At 40.9% G+C, this 24,417-nt stretch overlaps 2 protein-coding genes across 3 annotated transcripts in view; both read left to right on the top strand.

Annotated features, from left to right (window-relative positions):
- The window catches only part of LOC311602343 (protein sprouty homolog 4-like), a 107,776-nt gene that overhangs the window by 66,240 nt on the left and 17,119 nt on the right, over window positions 1-24,417 (top strand). The window lies entirely within an intron of this gene.
- Window positions 22,238-24,417, top strand: part of VSIG1 (V-set and immunoglobulin domain containing 1) — a 32,801-nt gene continuing 30,621 nt past the window's right edge. Inside the window, exon 1 of one of the 2 annotated variants that reach the window (XM_084790272.1) lies at window positions 22,238-22,423. In XM_084790272.1, the coding sequence (XP_084646398.1) occupies window positions 22,372-22,423 (52 nt within the window). In that variant the 5' untranslated portion in view covers window positions 22,238-22,371. The remainder of the gene's footprint in view (window positions 22,424-24,417) is intronic. The other variant, XM_084790273.1, reaches the window with a different exon arrangement.

The following is a 24,417-nucleotide window of genomic DNA, read 5'->3' as shown; positions in this document are numbered from 1 at the left end:
GTACAAGTAAGTGATCTTGTAAGGATTAAAATGGTCTCCGATTGATTCTTGGTGATAGATGTAGTAAGTAAGGCTATTCAGGACCAATATATATTAAACAAAAATAGCAGAGGTGTGGACTAAATATTCAGTTGTCCCTAACATGGCAGTAACAGAAGCTGTGCTTTGGGAAGTAAAATGGGGCGGGGAGCACTGAAGTTCAGGGACACCACCATAAGATGACGTCTAGATTGAAGGCAGCACTCTAGCAGGTGCACAAAGCTGTGGGACACAACTGGAGCTTGTTCTAGCAAAAAAAGTCCAACCTAGCACAGCATTCTTGTCCTCACCAGACAAGCTGCTATAAAGACTCAAACAATATTTAAGAAAAAAACCGAATTGGCTAGTCATGAGTGGAATTAGTTGTCTAATGTGGAAGATGCTCACGTTTTGTGGAAAGGTTTTCTCTGGTTCATCTTTGGAACTTGGCTTTTGCCCATGGTGTCAAAAGGTTTTCTGTCCCCATTCTGGGCTTAACCTGTATTTGATCCAGATGCCACATTGTGAAAATTGACCTTTCTTTTAAAAACAGCATTGGCCATCTCTGCCTCTCGCTAAACTATGGTCCTAGAGAACTAAGGAGTCAACATTTTCAACTTTATGCCATATACAAATATTGACTATTTTCTGGTGCTTAGACAGTTCCCCATTAGACTTGTGATATCTAGTCTGGAACTTTTACGTTTTGTAAATAGTAACTCTCAGTATTGTGTACACTTAACATTTAATTTGCTATCCCATCTCATTCAGAGAGTCAAAGCAAAGAATTCATTTTGTCTTCATCTACTCAGTATAAACCTCCCTTAGGCACATCTTGTGAGAGACTGACGCTGAAGAATAAAAATGTTCCAGCGAAAATGAGCGGGGGCGAGTGCTTACACAGCCTCTGCTAGAATCTGTGTGTATACATAGCATTCGCTTGTACAAGTGCCTACATTTTTTAAAAGATGTATGTGTATGAGTGTTTTCCTTGCAATCATGTCTGTGTGCCACTTGCATGCCTGGTGCCCATGGAGGCCAATAGAGGGCCATTGAATTCCTTGGAACTAGAGTTAATAGAGTTATGATTTACCATGTTGATACTGCAAACTGAACCTGGATCATCTTCAAGAACAAGTGCACTTAACTTCTGAGCCATATTTCCAGCACCAAGGTTTATTTGTTTACTTTATCTGTATGAGTGTTTTGCCTACATGCAATAAGGGCATGATGTTTATGCCCAGTGTCCAAAGATGCCAGGTGCTGGTGTGGAGTACCCTGGAACTGTAGTTACAGATGGTTGTGATTTCTGTGGATACTCAGAACTGAACTTGGGTCCTCTGCAATAATATCAAGTGCACTTAACCAAGCCACGTTTTGATACATGGCTAAGTGTGTATGTATTCAGTCCTATGACAACCAAACAAGACAGCACTGTGAACCAGATTTTACAGATGACATGCAGGCTTAAAGAGGTTAGAATCATTCTGATGGGTGTAAGATGGAATCTCAGAGTCATTTTGATTTGCATTTCCCTGATGACGAAGGATGTTGAATATTTCTTTAAGTGTTTTTCAGCCATTCAAGAATCCTCTGTTGAGAATTCTCTGTTTAGCTCTGTATCCCATTTTTTCCCCCATTGGGTTATTTGGTTTGGTGGTTAATTTCTGGAGTTTTTTAAAAAAATATTTTGAATATTAGCCCTTTGTCAGATGTAGGGCCGGGGAAGACCTTTTCCCAGTCTGTAGGCTGTCATTTTGTTCTGTTAACAGTATCCTTTGCCTTACAGAAGCTTTTCAGTTTCATAAGGTCCCATTTATTAATTGTTGATCTTAAAGCCTGGGCTGTTGGTGTTCTGTTCAGGAAGTTGTCTCCTGCACCAATGAGCTCAAGGCTCTTCCCCACTTTTTCTTCTAACACATTTAGTGTGTCTGATTTTATGTTGAGGTTTTTTGGTTTTTTGTTGTTGTTGTTGTTGTTTTGTTTTTGTTTATTTTATATTCTCTGTTAGCCCTGGCTGTCCTGGAACTTGCTCTGTAGACCATGCTGGCCTCGAACCCACAGAAATCCGCCTCCCTCTACCTCCTGAGTGCTGGGAGTAAAGGTATGTGCCACTACCACCTGGTTTATGTTGAGGTATTTAATCCATTTGAACTTTAGTTTTGTGCTGGGTGATAAATATGGGATCTATTTGCGTTTTTCTACAAGTAGACATCCATTAGACCAGCACCATTTGTTGAAGATGTTATCTTTTTTCCATTATATGGTTTTGGTTTCTTTGTCAAAACTCAAGTGGCCATAGGTGTGTGTGGTCCATTGATCAACCAGCCTATTTCTATGCCAGTACTATGTCATTTTTTATTACTGTCGTTCTATAATACAGCTTGAGATCAGGGATGGAGATTCCTCCAGAAGAGCTTTTACTGTACAGGATTGTTTTAGATATTTTGGGGTTTTTGTTTTTCCATATGAAGTTGAGAATTGATCTTTCAGAATGGCTGAAATAAAAATCTCAAGTGACAGCATGCTGGCAAGAATGAGGAGAAAGGGGAACACTCCTCCATTGCTGGTGGGAATGCAAACTAGTACAACCACTTCGGAAATCAATCTGGTGCTTTCTCAGAAAATTGGGCATCTATCTACCTCAAGACCCAGCTATACCACTCCTGGGCATATACCTGAAAGATGCTCCACCATATAACAAGGGCATTTGCTCAACTATGTTCATAGCAGCTTTATTCGAAATAGCCTGAATCTGGAAACAGCCTAGAAGTCCCTCAACTGAAGAATGGATAAAGAAATTGTGGTGCATTTACACAGTGGAATACTACTCAGCTATCAAAAACAAGGAAAATTTGAATTTTCAGGCAAATGGATGGAACTAGAGTGAGGTAACCAAGACTCAGAAAGACATGCATGGTATATACTCACTCATAAGTGAATATTGGCCCAACATAGATGTCCTCTGAGAGACTCTACCCAGCAGGGGATTGGGATACATGTTGAGACTCACAGCCGGACTCTGGGCTAAATGCTGAGTTGGGAGATGGAAGGACCCGGAGGGGTCCGAAGCTCCACAGGAGACCATCAAAGCTAGAGGATCTGGACCCAGGGGGGCCTGCAAAAACTGTTGCACCAATCAAGGACAGTGCATGCAGTAAATCTAGACCCCCCCATTCAGATCTAGCCAATGGACAGCTCATTCTCCATGGTTGTGGGGAGAGCTTGGACTGTCTCTGACATGAACTCTGGTGCCCCTGTTTTGATCATTCCCCTTGGTGGGGAGTCCGGGCAGGCATGCAGAGGAAGGGGATGCAGGCTATCCAGATGAGAGCTGATAGGCTGTGGTCATATGGTAGGGGAGGAAGTCCCCTTCTGTCTATGGGAGGGGGATAGCGTGGAAGAGGGAGGGGGGTGGGAGCGGGATTATACAACTGAGGGGACAATCGTGATGTAATCTGAATAAATTACAATAAATTACAATTTAAAAATTGAAGAAAGCGTTTGGAATCAGAAATGAAATAAAATGCTTAAACTAACAAAAATGGTGTATGGAGCCATGAGAGTTTGAGAGGTCCTGAGTCCATGCGGAAGCAGCAAGGACTGGAAATTAAGGATTGAAGAGTAGAAGGCGCCTTTCATTGGTGAGCCCACCCCTGAAATTACTACTGAGATGTCTTATAATAGGGAAACTAGGGGGAGTTGATGGTGAAGAGTGTGCTTTAGTCTACTAATGTCTCCATCAGCTGATCATTTATGAATGGAGATGGTTTTCCTTGCACACCTTTAATCACTCCATTCAGGAGGCAGAGGCAGGTGGATTTCTGTGAGTTCAAGGCCAGCTGGTCTACATAGCCAGTCCAGGACAGCCAAGGCTACACAGTGAGATCCTGTCTCAAGTAAAAAAAAATCTGGTTTATTGTCAAAGCAGTAGAGTTGTAGGTCTAGTATCTCCTCTCTGCAAGTAGCTATCTCCATCTGTGTGGCATTTGTGTAGGACTTATTGTTTTCCTCAGGCTGTCTTTTTAATAACATACATTTATTACATGTTGTTTTTTATGTTTACTATTCTGTCCGTGAGATACTGACTAGAGAGTGCTGGACTCAACGCTTTCGTCACAAATTACAAATGAGTTTGGTCTGACAGCCCACTCTGCTTCTAAATTGCCTCTGGTATTTACGACCTCAGGTCCTTAATAAAAGAAGGTGTAGATTGTTGTTAGGGTGTTAACATTAATATAAATATTCCTCTAAAGTTGGTTTACATCAGTCCCTAAAATTAATGTTAGATTTAATAGTGAGTGAGTTAATAAATTATAAAGACTTTCTTTTATCTCTATAAAATTTAGGTATCTACAGAGGGTCTGGGTGATGATTAAAAGGTGAAAAAGGCCTGAGTGAGAGAAAGAGGAGGGGGGAGAACAGAGCTGAGGAGCCAACAGGAAGGATGCCAGTGGGAAGTCAGGTAATAGGGAGCAAAAAGAATTTGATAGACAGGAGTTCCGAGAGGAAAGCTGGGATAAGTTGGAGCTGACTCAGCCCATTGGAGTCTTTCTGAATTGTTTCTTTTGTCTGCTTTTTTCCCCCCAAGTAATGACAGACTCTCATTGTAAATTAGCTGTCTTATTTCCACTTTGTCCTAAGGTACCATGCAAATACAGAAATCTATACATGTCACAAGACTCCCAAATGGCCCAATCACTTCATAGTTGCATTCCATGAAGTCACACCATTTAGTTAATTATAACCAAGGGCCTGTGTGAAAGAAAGGGAAAAGGCCTTGCCCTATCTCGTGACTGTTTCCTAACTCTCTGCTCCCTGAGAACTGAAAAGTTGGAGAAACTCAAAAGGCAAAAGGAGCTGGGCATGGTGGCACATGTGTTTGGTTCTAGCACTCAGGATACAGAAACAGTCAGATCTCTGTGAGTTCAAGGCCAGCCTGGTCTACATAGTAAGTGCTAGGCCAGCCAGGGACATACACACACACACACCATCTCTGTCATACACAAAAGGCAAATAGAGGCAGTGACTTTGGTCACACAACCCATTAACCCTTTTAGAGAATGAGCCCCTGCAATTTTCTTGCTACCACAGAGCACCTGAGCTCATGAGTGGAAGCAGAACTTATTGTGTGACTCAGCAGGGGCCTCCACAATGGAAGGACGAACAATCCTTACCTTGGCCTGTGCTTTCATGAAACCTCAGTCTGTTGGAAGGCCTATCTAGACTTGGTCTGAGTCATAGAACCCAAGCCTTCAAAGAATAAAAATAGTTGAAGTGCCACAGAGATTGCAGAGTTTATTCAGTCCCTGTGCATCAAGGGAGCATGTACCTTGACCTAAGCTAACTCTTTGACCCAAAGTACTACCGAGGTCTTTACAGGCAGTTGTTCTGGTTGATCGAGAGTCTCTTGGGGGCCACTGGTGCAATTCCACTAAAGGTACTCAGACAATTCTTTCAAAACCTTTGTAAGGCGCTGCCTGAATTGTCCCAACCCGGGCACAGTACAGGTGGTGAAGAGACAGCAAGAAAAGGAAAGAAGACCAGAAAATAAAGAGACAAAGGTGCAAGCAAGAAAAACCTGTACTGTGTTCTAATCCTTCAGTTATGTTCCACATGCATACACTTGGGTTTCTTCTGGCAGCGTGGGACTTGCAGATTTTGATTAATTGAAAGGGTTTGTTCATTGTCTGACGAAGTCACTGTGTGTTTACACTTTGAGATTCCCCAGAGTTTTGGTTCTTTATTTTTCACTGAGCCATTTGTGCACCCTCCCCTTGAATACACACATGACACATGACGATGCTCAAACCCCAGATAGCCCCCTTCTCCCATCATCCAACTCCAGTCCTTCCAGTGCTTCCCCCATCCCAAGACTCTGCATTCTGGTTGCCCTCATTTCCTTCCCTTGCAGCCACAGAACAAGCCAGAGCTGTGAAGGTGGGGGGAGGGGAGATGCAGGAAATGAAGGGAAGTTCATGGAGGCAGTGGTAGAAGAGCTGCAAGACAGAGGGAAGGACATTCTAGAATGAGGCTGTGCTACAAATATGTTCATTTTACGGTTTCATGATACATTCCTTATGTCAGGCATTGACCATGCCCTGAGTTAACAGTGTGGGCTTAAGGTATAAAGGTTCTAATACCAAGTGTTGGCACTTCCTGCAAAACCCCTGTTCAACAGAAACAACTACTCAGATGCTGGCAGTAATAGCCATGGGGTCCTGGCTGTGCAATATTGGAGCATCTTTAGAGGACCCAGCTGATGTAGTAATTTATATCAATAATGCAAACACTTGGGAGGCTGCAGCAGGAGCATTACAACTAAAGGCTAGGCCACACAGTGAGACCCTGGTGTGTGTGTGTGTGTGTGTGTGTGTGTGTGTGTGTGTGAGAGAGAGAGAGAGAGAGAGAGAGGTGGGGGGAGGGAGAGGGAGAGGGAGAGGGAGAGAATCCCTCCATATCTATCTTGGGAAATCTTGTCTGCTCTTCCACTATTGCCCCAATGAAGTCTTCTCTTCTGTTGCCCCATTTTATATTTGTGAGTTGTTTTATGGCCACAGTTGGAGGAGATGAGGGCAAGAGAACTGGTATGGAGAGGAATCTTGCGTGGGAGGGAAACACTGGCATAACCTGTGAACATCCTGTGGCCATCCCCACCCCTCCCTTGCTGTGAGAGCACTGGGGTTACACATGCCTGCTTCCTCCCCTTCTTTATGTGTGCACTGGCGATACAAACTTGCTTGCCAAGTACTCTACCCACTGAGCTGTCTTCCCAGCCAAGACAAAAATAGATGGCCCATGAGATAGCCCCAGTTATTTCAGTTATTAAAACGCTAGCCTTTAAATGCGAAAGAAAAATGTCGCAAGGATAGCTGTACACATCTGTAGGCCAGATCCCTGCAAGTTTGTCATTTGCCATTCGGTCTTAAAAGCTTAACTCTCTACAGTAGTTTCCCTCATCCAAGGTTTAATATTCTGTTTCAAATATCTATAGTTAACCATGTTGTAAAATGATTGCACACAAAATTCTTCAAGTCCACAATTCATAAGTTTTAAGTGATTTTGTTGCATTATATTGACATAATTATTCTACTAATTATTATTGATTCTCTCTTAGGGTATAATTTATAAATGAAATGTTTTAAAAAGATTAATTTTATTCAGGTATATGTGTCTGTGGGATCATATGTCACATGGATATGTGTATGCTTGTAGAGACCACATAGGACATCAGGTCCTCTGGAGCTAGAATTAGAGGCCACTGTGGGTGCTGGGAACCAGACTCATCCACTGGCAGAGCTCTTAAGTGCTGAGCCAACTTCCACACCCCATAAACCGTCAACATAGATGCATGTATAGGGAATGAACATGGCATATATACATGTGTTCTTTACATCACTAAGACAAAATCCCTGAGAAAAGCAACTGAAGGGGGGAATGATTTATTCTAATGCACAGTTTCAAAGATGTCACTTACTTTCACTGCTTTGAGCCTAAGGCAAAGCTGACTGTCACAACAGTAGGAGAATCTAGCAGAGGCTGCTCACTTTATGACAATCAGGAAGCAGAAAGAAAGTAAGTTTAAGAATTCTATCAGGAAGAACACACATGGAGAAAAATGCATACATATACATGCACATCCACATCCACACATGCACACGCATGCATACAAAGATGGGGTTAGGGTCAAGGTATGTCTTTCCATAGCACATCTTCATTGACGTACTTTCCCAGACTAGGCAGCACCTCTTGATTTTCAACCCCTCCTGATAATGCCACAAGATTACGAATGCACCAAAAGATAGAGCCGTTGTTTAGAGAATAGGCCTTCTAAGTCTGTCCACTTTCAGTGATTGAACCAATCTAGGACCAGGACTTGAACATGAATCTGAGGGGTACTACATATCCAAGCAATAGCAATAGAACTTGACACCATCAATGGTTTTAGGTACCAGACATATCCAGATGGATAGGAGGGGGCTACTGTACTTAGAATAGCAGGCAAGAGTCTCAATGCATGGTCTTGGTCACCAGCCTTCACTCAGCCTACAACTTTCTTCCTGACACTTTGTAGCCTAATGTAGTTGGAGCTGTTGGCTATATAACCCTATATGTTCTTGTATGTGTTGTGCCTTCTACTATAGGTGTTGTTCTGCACATTTTCACTTCAGTGTTCTGCCTAATGTGCTATATTTCTTCATGGGCCATCTCTCTCCTTTGGAGAGCTTCCAGCAGTTCTTCCTCAGTGTTTCTTAAAACCCATGTAGTGTTTATTGTATTGTTTTGTCATTTCCTGTCTACTCATTTCCCCCCCCCCCCGCCCCACTACACTGAGTGGATAAGCCTGAGTCATCAGAGCATATACGAAATATTTGTTTGGAAAATGAATAAGGTTATGTGCTATATGCAAATGTGCAGCAAGAAAAATACAGAAATCCCCTTCTCTAGCAACTTGTACATTTATTCAGTAAAAAAAAAAAATGAAGAACCTGTTATGTGCCATGTCTAGGAGAGGAAGAGATTTTCAGGTGAGCTTTCATAGAGGGTTACTGGGGACAGAATCTTTGAAATAGGTAACGTGAGCAAAGGGTTAAGGGAAGGAGCGCAACCTGTGGAAGGCTGAGGAAGGCCAAATTAGGTGAAAGGAACAGCAAGTACAAAGGTCCTGAGGTGAGAGCGTGCTTCTCATGTTTGCGGAATAACAAAGAGGCCAGAATGGTTATAAAAAGAAAAGGGTAGAGTGGTCGAGAGAAGGACCTGAGAGAGAAAGTGAAGAAGGGCCACACCCTGTTACCATCAACTGACCCACCCTCCACTGAACAAAAAGCCCAGCCGAGAACACTGGGGTGGGGAATGTTTGCCTTACTAGAGTGAGTGGTGGTGGCTCCAGGGGCCCATACAACGTATGCTTTCCCTACAGATAAATGCTTCCATTAATGTCTGCTTATCCAGAACCCCCCACACAACAGACTCTCAGGTGTAGGTACCACAGCATAGTGGGGACTGTTTGCCTTGGGAGGATCATGAGCTGGTAGAGCATAGCCAAAGTTCTTTCCTGCTGCTTGGAGCTAGGGAAAGGCTATGTACCTCCACCCAGTTGGAAAAGGCTGCAGACCTGTTATTCATCTGATATGCTGGTATTTAGATCAAGTCTCTCAAGTTTCCCACTTCTACACCTACCTCTCTCTCAGGAAGTCACATCTATAATGGGAAGCTCTAGGGTCTCGCCCTTTGCAACACCCCGCCCCCCGCTTTGCCTCAGCAACAAACTTTAAGATGGGACAAATGTGGAACCGTGTGACAGGAAAGAGCTGAGCACTGTCCCAGTGCTGTCGGGTCATGCTGTCCTCATGGTGGGCCACTTGATTTCTAAGGCTCTCCTTAGGCTGCCCAGAGGCTCAGCATAGGCGGGCCGTTTATTTAAGAGCAGAACAAATCTGGATGTCAACTGAACTCCCACAGTATTTTTTCCTAAACGTCCCCCTCCGTGGCTTCTCTTCTGCATGTCCTGACAGTCCTATTAGCTAAGATTTCCAACCATCTCTCTCCTTTGGGATGCTGTCTAGGGGTAACACATAGGAGCCAGTAGGCCTTTATACCTGTCAACAAGCTTCAGTCACCCACTAACAAAGTAGAAAGAAGGGCATCTCCTCGGAAGAGCCTCAAGGGGGACTCCATCTCAACATCAGTCAAGAAAGGAAGCTCACTGCTTTCGAATATATTTTACCAGATGGCTGCTCTAAAAAGAAACTTGGTCGATCTAGCAGTTTGTTCTGGAACAAGCCACTGTGCAAAAGATTCCCGAGCTGTGGGTATTTCAGGCCCCGAGGCACAGTTTAATCTACTAAATGAGTATATGGAGGAGGACACACTTTGTCAGGGCCTTTCAACTCAGAAGAAAGCCACATGTTCATGTTTAGCTGGTCTCAGCTCTGGGCTTCCTCCTGTGTTTCTGCTGCAAAGCATTGTGGGACCCATAAATCCTTCTTATCTGAAGTACGAAACAGCAGAAAGACATGAGACTGTGGCATGGAGGTGGCTTTTGCAATTAGGGCGCTTGTGTAACCCAGTGGTCTATAACCTGGAGTCAAAGACGTACCTCAGGCGAGGGAGGAGAACAGAAATTTCTTTTATACTCTTAAGGGTTAAAACAGCCTGTGAATTTGGCCAAGCCCAGGTTCTAGGATCAAATAGCTTCCTTTGTGAACTCTCTTTGTAAATATTGAAGTGTAGTACGAACCAGGATGTTCATTTTACCTTAACCCATGAGTCACATGAAATGGCACAGGTGGCAGCACCAAGAACCAGTGGCATCTATAGGAGTCATACTTATGTAGAAGTAGCAGCCACTATTCAGCTAGACTTACTCTTTTGGCATGTTGCAGCCCACCTGGATGCCCCATTTATGTTTCGTTTGTTTGCTTATTTGTTTTAAGTCAAAGATCTCTTTCCTCTGTGCATTTGTGCATATGTACGTGTATGTGAGTGACAAGGTATCATACAGCACAGGCTAGCCTTCAACTTACAGCCAAGGATGACCTTGAACTTAGAATCCTTCTACCCATACCTCCAAAGCAAAGGGATTTGTGCCATCATTCTCAGTTTATGAATGATATTTAAATTATTACAGAGCTTTTGAAAAAGGCCGTATGGAAATATAATACTGTGGGAACATTTAAAAATATGTACACATAAAAAGAGTTTAAGTAGTAGTCACCCCATAGCAGGGCAACTGTGCCCTTACTAGATACCACAAGGTAACAAGCAAAAAGCCCAGAGCCGGGATTGGTTTGCCCTTTTTGGCATTGTTGACCACTGAGATCCCATAGACCTCCAACTATAGAATAGACCACATGCTTGTGCCATAGAATGTGGAGAATTCAAGCTTGTACTCACCTAGAAGCTTCTCTACTGGCTAGTTTTCCATAGTGGTAGAAGATGCTATGAACGTGCTGGAAGATAAAGTGTTCAAACTTACCCAGCTGTGGTGAGTCCTGTGAACTGCAGTAACCACTAGCTTAGCAAGATATCCTCAACTGGTGCAAATGTCATGAGAGTAACCAACTACTTTCTGATTGGACTTGAGGCCTGCTCCACAAGATGAAATCCACACTGTTTACCATTATTAGAGGGAAGAACCTTTGGCTAGACAGATCATATACTCTAGGGGAGAACATGCTACTGCTGTTATGGTAAACTGACTTCTAATGACTTATTGTTATACTCACCCATTAGTTCATCTCACTGCCCTCATCAGAGGCACTTCTTTTTGATGAAGATAGCAGTTAACATAGAGACCCACTACTGATCCCAGTGCACAGAATAAGGGACCATGGAAATGCTCAGCCTTACATGGATGTTGATCACATGTCTCCTCCAAGGCTCAGGGATCATCATGGAAGAGGAAGTGGAAAGATTATAAAAAGCAGAGGCAGTAGGTGATTACAAGTAAACAGTGGTTTCTATACACAACACATGAGTTCACAAGACCTGAGCAAGCTCAAACCAGACAAAAATCCCTAGTATCGAATGAGATCAATGTCCCACCCTAGTTTGAGTCAATTGATAGCTTTTGAGAGAGGGACAGATGGTTTTCTTTAAAGCTGTGGCCCCTGGTATGTTGACCGCACTTCAGTGGGTGGCCACACACTCAATAGTACATGGTCAGCACAAATTGTGTTTGGTGTGCTTCAAACAATAAGGACGGAAAACTGGGCAAGTAAGGAAGAGAAGGAAGATAAGTGAGGAGTTGGGGAACGGATGAACATGATTGATACATTGCACGGATTTCTCAGAATTAATAAAAAAAATTCCTGATTGAAAATTAATTTTTATTTGCTTCCTTTACATAATTTTTATTATTGTATTCAATTTCAAACATGTATATGATAGCTTATGGTCACACTTATCCCTTCACTTCTGCTCTCTTCCCCTCACTCCCACTAGCCATTCTTCCTCTTACTGTGTTGCCAATCCACCACTTTCATCTCTTGTTTTGTTTTTGTTTTGCTCTGTGGCCCATTAGGTTTACCTGGGGCCTAGATTAAGCAAGATAACCCAGGTCCAAAAATTATAACCTCTTTTCTTTCCTTTTAGCATACAAAGTAATAGAGTTAGCATCTTTTTGTGTGTCATGATATCTTCTTTCCATTCGATGCCCTGCCCCACTACTCCATGACTCCTCTCTTACTTCAACTGATTCTCTTCCTTTCTCTGGGTATCTGCTTCTGTCTTCTTATCCTTGTATTCTGTTGACCACAAAAGAAAAAAATTTCTTGGTAGCCTGCTATCAAGAAGAGACTTGATACCCTATGAGCATATAGAGGGGGAGGAGGTCCCCCTCAGTCACAGTCATAGGGGAGGGGAGTAAGGGGAAAATGGGAGAGAGGGAGGAATGGGAGGATACAAGGGATGGGATAACCATTGAGATGTAACAAGAATAAATTAATAAAATATATTTTGAAAAAGAAAAGAAAAAACCAACAAAAAGAAAAAATTTTATAGGAAATATTAGAAATGTCTCACATTTCTGTGTTGATAATGAATTGCATTAATATACAACAACCATGTTGATAACATCTAGTACCTATAGACACTGCCCTAAGCAATTTGCAAATAAAAACTTCTTCTATAATTCTTATAAAGTAGCCTTGTTACATCTTTTCTTTAGGATTAAGATTATGAAGGCCAAAGATGTTAGGTAACTTGCTCATGGCCCTTCAATTGGTGACAGAACCTGTGTAGATTCAGTGCTTTTTATTTATTTATTTATTTATTTATTTATTTATTTATTTATTTATTTATTTATTTTACTTTACTATGCTGCGGCTTCATTAAAACAAACCAAATACAGCAAAAACAAAACATCCCAAACCCAATACAGTCACTGCAAAGGTAGCCCAAGGTATAAGCTTTTGTTTTGCCAGGAGGACCTGAATTCAATCCCTAGAACCCATATCTTAGTGTAGGGTCACCAGTGCTGTGATGAAACACCATGAACAAAAATGACTTTGGGAAGAGAGGGTGGATTTCAGTCACAGTTCCATATAATAGTTTATCATCAAAGATGGTGATAGCAGAAACTCAAACAAGGCAGGAACCTAGAGGTAGGAGTTGATGGAGAGGCTACGGAGAATTACAGCTTACCGCCTTTCTCCCTATGGCTTGCTCAGTCTGGTTTGTCATCATCATCATGAACATCATCATCATCACCATGAACATCTTTACCCCTTTTATTAAAAATAGATTCTTGCCAGGCATTGTGATGCACACCTGTAATCCCAACACTCAAATAGGTAAAGGCAGGCAAATCTCTGAGTTCAAGGCCAGCCTCATCTACAAAGCAAGTTCAGAACAGCCAAGGCTACACAGAGAAACCCTGCCTTAAAAAACAACAACAAAAACAAAGATTCATTTTTCATACAGTACACCTCATTATAGTTTCCCTTCCCTCTACGCTTCCCAATTCCTCCCTGTATCTGTCCCATCCGAATCCACTCCCTTTCAGTCTCTCATTAGAAAAGAACAGACTTCTAACAGATAATAACAAAACATAACAATAAAATATAGTAAGATAAAACAAACACTATCACATAAAAGTTGGAGAAGACAAACCAGCTGAAGGAAAGGAGTGCAAGAGAGAAGGCACAAGAGTCAGAGACCCACTTGTTCACACACTCAGAATTCCCATTAAAAACACTAAGCTGAAAACCATAATATATACAGAGGACCTGGTATGGACCCATGCAGACCCTGTGCGTGCTGCTTCAGTCTCTGTGAGTTTATATGAGCTTTGCTCAGTTGATTTAGAGGGACTTGTTCTCCTGGTGTCCGCCATCCCCTCTGGGTTATTCTGCCCCCTCTTCTGTAGGGGCCCTGAGGCTCTGAAGGGAAGAATTTGATGACCACAATCTGCTTTCTTACAGAACCTGGGACCAGATAATGCAACCCACAATGGGCTGGGCCCTCCACCATCAATCACTAATTAAGAAAATGCCCCAGAGTCTTGCCTATAGCCTGATCTTATAGAGTTTCCTTAAGTGAAGTTCCCTCCTCTGAGATGACATAAAATTAGCCAGCACCACCATGTAAAAGAAGGGCACAGTAGTATGCGTTTTTAATCCTAGTGTCAGGACAGGCAGGCAAATTGCTGAGGTTCACTGACTACCAAAGTTAGCCTGCTAGGCAAATTCCAGACAAGTGAGATGCTCTGTTTCAAAATGGGTAAATGAATGAATTAATGAATAAATAAATGAATAAATAAATAAATAATAAATAAATAAATAAATAAAAGGTTGTTAGTGCCTGTAGAATTAAGGTTGGCTGATGGTGTCCACATGCAAGGACACACATATGTATGCACACTCACAAATACACATTGTATATATTGATGGGGCAGCCTATCAATATGTATACATTCACACAAACACACACACACACACACACACACACACACACACACACACACACCAAAAAAACCTACAATGCAGAACTAACATTCAACATACCAACCAAGCAACAAAAAACCCAGGTTTTTGTTGATTATCTCTCCTTTAAAGTAAATTCATTGGAATTTGCCAACTTTGCAACTTTCTACACTGCTTTTGTTGTATGCCTTGTGAGCTTCTTCATGCCTGAGTCCCATCCCAATTTTTATTGTATTTTCAATATTATCAATCCTGGTTTCTTTCCAGGACTTTCACGTCTGTGATCTTTGCCTTTGTGTTATTCCTGTCCACAGAAATGCTGCATCCTTTTCTCTTTCCATTGCCCATGGTAAATCTTCATCTTCAAAAACACTGCTCTGCTCTGTTGCATATTGCACATGTATAGAAACAGCACCTTGTACCTCATAAATATGTACAGTTATTACGTGTCAATCAATTAAATAATATCCTGGTCAAATCCTCCTAGAATTCCTATCTCCTGCCAGGTAGACCAGAACTTACGCAACCATGATAATTGGGGGTTCACCAACATCTCTTGATACAAGTCACGTTGCTCATTTTGTACTTACTGTTTTCTGTGTAACCTAACACATCCTATCTCAATCCTACATTACTTAGACTTAATCTCTGTGCTGTGTGTATTTGTCTCGTCCTCTTGGCAAGAATGTAAGCATGCTAAGCAGGGATTATGTGCTGACTACAGGCTGTCCTGTCTCTTGCTGGGTGCCAAGTGGCCTTATAATGGAGAAAAACGTGGACATCAGATCAGTAGTACCTGAGCATAAGTCCTTGTTCCGCCAATGGCAAGCTATAGTGACCACTGCATATAAAATACTTAACCTGCTGTCTGGCTGTCATCCAGTAAGTTGCTATTTATTAGGCAGCCTGTACTATATCTCAGATGCCCTTAACCAACTTGGACAGTTGTGAAATGTTTCAATATTTTCATTTCAGTCTCAACATCTCTGGCTTTTAGGATTCTTTTTGATCAGGTATGAGCTTTTCAGTGAGTATTAGATGGAACTGGTTAAAAGATCAGGGTCCTACATGTGTGCATTAGAATGTGATTCCTAAATGGGAATGACTAAGCGTCTGGGATGCCTTTGGTTACATATGAATGAGTTTGTGCACATATATGTTATCCACATGGGTGCTGGGCAACTACTCATACCTGGGATTTTTTTTTCCCAAAGCAGACTTTATGACATGTGTTTGTACAGTGCGTCAGTACAAATTACTTAGGAGTAGGCTTCCCCAAACACTTTAATGTACACAGCAAGTTGAGTCACACTATCAGTTAACATGGAGTTCCTGGTACTAACCCTTGCCAGCCTCTCTACTATCGCTGGGTAAGCAATCTCAGACTACTCAATGGAAGCTGACTCATTCTTACTGTTAAAACATGATTTGTCAAAGGAGAACTTTTTGCATAATTCTTCCCTTCAGGACAGGAAAAAAAAACTATTTCCCAAATTCAACTGGACAGGAACCTTCATGGCTCTCTTTAAATAGACATCTGCAGTGCCCCTGCTTCATAGTCCAAATGATCACTTTCTTTTCTAGAAGCTCCTAGAAGATACTCAGTCAGCTACCCAGAACATACCCTTGAAAACTGCAAGTTTGTATTAGGCTCATTATTTATAGAAAACCAGGCCTTAGACATGAGTATAGCAGGGTAAGGGTTAACAACATCCTGTGTATCCATCACAGGAGTCACTTGAGAGTTTGGCTTGGAGCTTCTACCATGGAATTTCCAGTTTCATTAATACAGCTGTAAAACCGTATGGAACTTCTTTTCATTGTTTGCAAGGCAGCTCAGTGTTAACCTGGAATAAGAAAATCTGTTGTTGTTAAGATGATGATATTTTAGATTTGGGTTTTTTTTTTAATGCCACCAAATGCATTTAAATGATGCAAAGTAGTCAGTTTGAGATGTGAAAAATAAAATTCGCCATATTGCTCTTAAGCATTCAGTAGGTGCCAATATCAAACCAGGTCCTTAAAACCATAGTGATATAACCACAAGTTAAGAGCATGTGTTCCAGAACCAGCTGACTTTGGAAGTCCTGGCTCTCACATGTACATAATCTTTGAAACACAGAAACAAAACATGTAGGCTCTAAGCACTAAAAATATTATGCCTCTTCAGAAATAATTTAAAATAAAAAATACAAACCATAAAATATATTTTTTAAAAGTCCCATAAGCTTCAACTTCTTCATAACTATTTTGGTGAACAAACAATATATGTGAAAAACTTTAGCCCAACAGTTTCCACTCTCATTCTTTTCTCTCTCTCTCTGTCTCTCTCTGTCTCTCTGTCTCTCTGTCTCTGTCTCTGTCTCTCTGTCTCTCTGTCTCTGTCTGTCTCTGTCTCTGTCTCTCTGTCTCTGTGTCTCTGTCTCTGTCTCTCTGTCTCTGTGTCTCTGTCTCTGTCTTTGTCTCTCTGTCTCTCTGTCTCTCTCTCTCTCTCTGTCTCTCTCTCTCTCTCTCTCTCTCTCTCTCTCTCTCTCTCTCTTTCTCTCTCTCCATTCACATTCAACTTCCATAAGACTAGCATGGATCTCTTTTGGAAACCTCAAATTGCCCCTGAGCCTGCTCTCAAACCAATCCAAGGTACAGATTCTACCATAATTATACCTCATTTCTTACCTACAAAGCAGCATTACTTAACATGATCGCCTGTCTTAGTATGAGACTTAGCATCAAATGACTCAACTGCTACCAGACAGCAAATCTCACTCAAGGGGTAATGTTTTGACACTATCTGGCACATTAGAGTATTTTAAAATTGTTTTACTATTTCTCATATTCCAGAAAAAATAAATTTCAGATGGATTGAACCCATATACATAAGTTTTTCATTTAATAAGAGTTCTTATACATAAGCTATGTGTCAGGAAGTATTTTAAGCTGTCAGAATAAATAGTGAATAGAACAAATTCTTACCTTTTTGAGTCATACACTCTTGCTGGGTAAACTATTTAATACGGTATATACTTTTTTATGTTTATTTTCTTTTTTTTTACACATGAATACAATACACTACACACAGCAAGAAGAACCATGAAACAATCAGGAATTATATAAATGTTACATTGATAGTGTTTTGGCTATTTGTACTTGGCATCCTTGAAGAAAACATCTTTCCTATCTTGGTGAGTCTATAATTCTGAATGTAAATCAGTATCTGTTGTATCTCATCTTTATCAACTTAAAACATCTACCTAGACCTAAAAACATCTTAACCCCTAAGGCTTCATTATAAAACTAAACTATCTGGTCTTCAACCCCATCAGATATCCTGAGGCTGCAGATACTACTTAACATCATATAACATTACATAAACACTGTTATTTTCCTATACATGCATGCCTAAGACAAAGTTTAATTTCTAAATTAAGCTCAGTAAGGGATTAAAACTAATAACTAAAATAGAATAATTAGAATATAATGAAAGTTATTTTAATAAGAGGACTTTTATTTCCAGAACTTAATATTTAGTAATTTTGAGGCATGGTTGACCCTAGGCAATTGAAATCATGGGAAAAAGCATAGATGAGGGGAGACTACTGCATGACAGAACAAAAGAGAAGATTCAGGGTGGTTGGAAGTGTAGTGTCAAAACTGAAAATTGTATAAACAGCTCATAATTCCAGCCATCAGTAGACCATCAGATGCAGAAGAATCATTGAAGGTTTGAGACCAATCTGGTCTACACAGAGAGTTCCCTATGAGCCAGAGTTTCATAGCAAAACCCTGTCTTTTAAAACAGTGTGGTTCAGAAGTGCTCATGCAAGCATAAGGCATGTCACGTTTTAACTGTGAGAACAGTGCAAATGAAAGAAATATTTTCATTGTTAGGAAGGCTGTGAGAAACATGCACTCTTGCACACTCTTGATAGAGATGTCTATTGATGAACAATTTCTGGTGGGCAAGTTTGTAGTCTACTAAAAAATTAAATAATCTCTGTTCTTTCATTACACAATCTGCAGGGAACCAACTCATAAAAATAGTCATATAAATGGACAATATCTAAGCAAAAGATGTTCCTTGCACCATTGTTTACAGTAGTATAAAACGTAAAAGATTTAGTTTATTATTAATTCTTTATTGGTATAGAAGAAGGTGTGTACATTTAAACTATGAAATATGTAGTCTTCAAAACAAATAAGGCAGTTCTGTAGATGTAATTGGAAATAAAGACAAAAATAATGGAGATGCTTTCTATGCAGGAAAACCAAATTATAGAACAGTATGCATTACATCATCAATTTTTTGTTAAAAATCATTGCATGTCTCTTGAAAGTATGTTCTTTCTGTGTTTTGCTTGTTTGTTTGTTTGTTTGTTGTTTGAGACAGGGTTTGGGACTTTGGCCTAGGTTAGCCCTGGACTCACAGAAATCTTCCTGCCTCAGCTTCCTGCATACTGGGATTAAAGGCATGAGCTACCATAGAATAGAAAAAGAGCCAAAATACACCCTGCTTGTGAGCATGTGGCTAAAACTGAATGTGTGGGTGAAGGACCAGAGGTGGGATTTTCATTTGTGCACCTCTTTATTCCTTGGAAGTCCCTTGCATTCTAAATCTATTGCTTTTATAATTTTAAAGGGAAAAACCAGGCGTAACCAGATGCGATACATTTCTGAAAGTTCCCAAGCAAGAACTCCAAAGGCAGTGGCATATTTGTTACTTTATTATCAGTATGTCATTGTGCAGTGTGATGGGAACAGCTTCCACTAGGCGCTATGTGGCCTTGGGGAAAAACATTTTTGAGCTTCAGTTTTCTTATAGAGAAAACAGAGATAGTACTTGCCCTACTTATTTCCAGCCATGGAGATAAAATGAGAAGGCAGTTTAAGAAGTATAAAGCCCTCTAAAATGTGAAGACTTAATATTTCATGTGCCAGTTAATGGCCTACTTTTGAGCAGTGGTCAAGCAACACAAAAATTCACTTTCAAGTAGAGACCTAACATAATTTCCTGGAGTTTAATGGAACGCCTAGGTTTTATACAGCAACAGTGTAGATATTGTACTTCAATGTTCCAGAGTGTTTTGTGATCATATGAAATAGCCTGATACAGATAGGTTTTGGAAAAACCTTCAAAGTGTTTACACCAACTACTTTAGCCATGTCACACTAGTTAGCAAGTTTTTCCGTGCTTAGCGTCTGGCACCCTTCTGTGGCCAGGTGGCTAGACATCCAGGTTTGTCTGGGTCTGTCTTATTTTACACTGTCTGTCTCCTGCAACTGCCATTAATGCGCTTTTCATTTCGCCAAAGTGCCCTAATTATAATGATCAGTGTTTTAGGGTTTCTATTACTGTGATAAAATAAGGTAACCAAAACCAGCCTTTGGAGGAAAGGCTTCTTTGGCTTACATATACCAAGTCACAATCTATTAAGGGAAGTCACAGAAGGAATTCAAGACAGGAACTAAAGCAGAAGCCATGGAGAAATGATGCCTAGTGTCTTGCTCCACCTTGCTTGCTCACTTTGCTTTCTTGTACACACCAGGACTACAGTGGGCTGGGTACCACCGCACACACACATCAGTCATTAGTCAAGAAAATTTCATGTAGATTTGTCTACAGGGCACTCTTATGGAAGTGTTTTCTCAGTTAAGATTCCATCTTTCCAGATGTGTTTAGGTTTGTGTCAAAAGAACCAACCAGGACAACCAGTTAGTTACATTGGCAATCTACTGTGGTCACATATGTAACATGGGAAGAAACACAGTAAACTCCTGGTTGACAAACACCACACCTAAAAGGAAGAATAGGTCATGAATTTGAGAGGGAGTGGGAACTGAGAATGGAAGAAATTAGAGTGGGGGAGAAATGGTGTAAATACAGTACCCAAGTATTGAAATTCTCAACAACAACAACAACACAGAAAATGGCTAAATCTAAGCAAGCTCTCTTTCTTTATCCTCTCTCTACACCAACAGAAATGCCAACAGCTTTTAGTGAAAGCTGGGGATTTTTGGAGTCTTAATGGACTTAGAAGCCAAGGCTTAAATAGAGCTCAGAAAAGGCAATGTAGGTAGGCCTACAAGTTGTCCTCCAGTGCAGAACTGCCCTTAATGCTTTTTTTCACTGATCAGTTTTCCTAATCAGAAATGTATCTGGGGACACAAGCAATTGATCTTAATAGTGCAAACATTGGAAATTGTTCATGAGTAGTCTTGTTGCTTCCCACCTTGAAGCTGGGACCTGCTTTTACAAAAGGGGATGTTGCCTGGAGGAATACAGATAGAAAGGAAAAAGAAATTCAGAGGATGAGCTGTCTGTGGAGTGAATCTCCCTTAGTGACCGGCCTAGGAACTCACAGGACTATGGAGGTGGGCTCAGAATGGCAAGTAGCTATCAAGGGCATGCAATCCTTACTTGAAGAAAAATATCTTGCCCACAATTCCTGCCCTGAAGGGGAAAACATGTTTTTCTCTGCCATCTGCTGTTTTTTTTCTTCTTTATTCCCATTCCCTATGGCCTGGTACCCAGCATTAAGCTAGTTCTCAAGTAAGGTCTATATAAGGCTGAGACTATGACTCATCATATTGCTTCTGTAGGAATATGGATTATTGGGTATATTTGGGACACACTATTTCTTTCCTGTGTAAGAACTAATTTTTCTCCCTGACTCCCTGGCTGACTCTCCCTAAGTGGGCTCACAGTCACTGGATTTAGGTGAGACTCAGTTAATAGGAAACTAGGGGGGGGGGGGAATTGAATATCAGCTGTCCAGTGCCGATCGCCTGTAAGCAAACATGTAAATTTTTGCCAGGGGTATCCCAGGGAGGGCTGGCATGTACATTTACACAGTCTAAGAATATGCTTAGACATCAAGATGAGGAGAGAATGGAAGACTCTGAGAACCAGAAGTCCGTAAGGGTTTGACATCAGACACGGGTGTGTATAGGGAAGTCCGAAGGAGGAGTTAAGTCTGGTGGAGGAAATCAAGTGGTTTTCTGAAAAGAGAGCAATCCACTTAGCTAAAAGGGAAGTGGGATCAAGCTGGGTACTATAGCTCACACTTGTAATCCCAACACTCAGGGAGGGTGAGGAAGGTGGATCTGGGTGATTCCAGGCCATCCTGGTCTACAAAGCGAGTCTAAGCCAGCCAAGGCTACAACAGAGAAATCCTATCTCGAGAGATGGGGAGAGGGAGAAGGGGGAGTGGAATCGTTTTGAAAGTTCACGAAAACATCATTTGAAATTAGTGCTTTTTGTCTGAGCAATACGTCTTTTCAGTATTTAATGTGGCTAAAGTTCAGATGAAGACCAGATCATGAGAAGCTGGAAGTCCAGAGAAAGGACTCTGGACTTGCCAACAGCCCAATTCATGGAGAATGTTACTGAAAAGTGCCTTATTAGATTTGGGAGACTAGCCTGAGACACAGGATGATAGCAGGTGAAGGAGAAAGCATCCAGGAGGCTGCTGCTATAGGCTAATTACCTAGAACACAGCGGAGAAGGGGCAACTCGGAGATTCACTGTAGAGATGGAGGCAGCAGGACCAAGGAATCTCATGGGAAGAATTGGAGGAGGCCCTACCAAGTACGTTTTAATAAGGTCGATTTTAAACAATGCGACCTAAGAGAATCTGTGTACAAGGAGCTGGAAGAATTTAAGCGCGCAAGTTTATTATTAACACAGTAGCAAATATATCAAGAGAACACACCCGGGGGGGCGGGGGTGGGGGAAAGAAGTGTTTCAAATAAACACAGATCTGCTCAGAGAGAGATTTGTACCCAATACGCAAGCTTGAGGAGGCCTATTTGATTGGTGATGCCCAGCCGATAAGGCAGGCAAACCTCGGCGTGATTGAAGAAGCCAATTTGAAACTCAGTCTAGTTCAGGCAGTCTCCTGACTGGCACCTGCTGCTCCGAGCGACTCTCAAAATGATGGTGTTTGCATTTTGGAAGTTCTTTCTGATCTTAAACTGCCTTGTAGGTAAGGAATGGATCTTCTAGCCACCAATGGCAACTGAAGTCGAATTTCCTTTTAGACTACATTCGTAGATTTTTACAAAAATCTTTCTCTCCTGGACTTCAAAGGGATTACGATTGGTATGGGGGCTATTTTCAGAACTCTTGTTTAGCAAATACATTCCGTGTTGATGGTTGGGAGGTCAATCTGCAGGGAAATTGTTTTTCCGGGCTTCTGAAATGAAGTTCCCGTTTTCTTTAGTTTCCATTTTCTTTATTTAGTTTGAAAGGCGAACAAGCGAATTTACTCCGAAAGCAAAGTTTGTGCTTAAAGATAAGAGTTCTGTTCTAGTTCAGTGTTTCCTCTAAGCTCGCCCGTGGTTAACTCACTTTGCCAGAGCAAGCAGGGCTGGGGCTCAAGGCTGCGTGAGGATGCATGGGGGATGAGAGAGACTCACTGAGCGCTTGCACAGTTAGCAAAGAACTCCTAGGCTGTGTGGTTTTTTCAAATCGTAGGAAGATATTGCAGAGATTACATGATCAAACTATCATTGTAATAATATGGAGAATATAGTTGATTTTAGAGATTTGAGCAGAACGAAGTCATCCCTTTTTTAGAGTCTCAATTCCCAGTGGTTGTTAAGCTCAGGAAAGGCAATTGATTTGGAAAGTCCCTTGGCCGAGTTTTTAAAATTAATATCGTGTATATTTTGCATCTGCTTTAATGGTAAGTTAAGTTTACGGTAGCTACAATCATATTGTTTATGAAACATGGGTGCTCTTTTAAGTCATGAGTAATGTTATGCTGTCATTAGCATGTAATTTTATAAGCACATTAAAAGGTACAAAAATATGCTCAGGATAAAATATGTCAATAGTCAAGATACACAAATGTTAACGATTATAAATTAAACAAGTTACTATAATAATCATGGTTACTTTTGGGTGATGTGATTAAAGATTTTGATTTTATTTCTCTGACTTTTTATGATCAGGAAAAAGTGTTAATTCAAATACTGTCTTGTCGTTGGTAGCATATCTTTAAATATTCACTATTAAATGTTTAAACAAAGATGTTATATGGAGTCAAAAGGCACCAGGAAAGAATACTGAATTTATCTCTTGATTTATCCAGGCCATAGAGCTGGAAGCGTATTACCTTGATCCTCAACATTAGAATTTTGTTTCTATCTAGTAGGTGAGGAAAATCTCTGTCACTTCCTTCAATTGTTAGCTAGTTGGATCAAACCGTTGGTTTTCTGTACCCACCCTGTATGAGCACACCTTTAGTCAACATATTTCTTTCTGTAAAGCCGTACCCTGCTCTATATTAGACGTGGGATCATAGCAGGAACTCAGATGATTTGTATTATAATTAGAGATATTCATGTAATTTTACTGATGATAAGTATGGATAGCCACTGTATTTGAGAATATAGAAAGTTATAAATAACAACACAATCTTACCACTTAGATTTGGGTAAATTAATTTTCCTTGTAAGAATGTATATTAAATGGGGCCTATGCCTTATACCCCATTTTCTATTATTTAAACAATGATTTAGCATGACGTTGGGATCTTGATTATAACTTTCAGTAGATGGCCAAATCAGTGAGCCATAAAATACCTGGGTATTTTCTTAAATTAACTGTGTCCTTTTTTGTTGTTGTCATCATTTGACACATGCTGTGTATTTATGCATATATGTTTTAGCTGGCCCAAAGCAAAAGCTGATTGCACAACAGGTGGTATGAAAATGGGTATAATACAATGTCATCTGCTGAAGGCACATTCATATGGAAAGCATAAAGGAAGACTGGATAACCTATAGTGTCATGTACAGAGATCCAAGTCACCTCACTGATCCAAAGCCATTGGTTGATATGATGGCTGTAGGAAAACTGATAATGTCTCTATAAATATACAACTTCATGCTCAACCTGAACTTGTTTCATAAAAGGCTATTTTTTGTATCAAGAATGGTGCATGGAATCTAGTAAATGTGTCAAAAGAATAAT

This window comes from Acomys minous (genome assembly GCF_964271855.1).
Source record: "Acomys minous genome assembly, chromosome: 7".
Taxonomy (NCBI): Eukaryota; Metazoa; Chordata; class Mammalia; order Rodentia; family Muridae; genus Acomys; species Acomys minous.
This window is presented reverse-complemented; position numbering and strand designations above follow the sequence as displayed.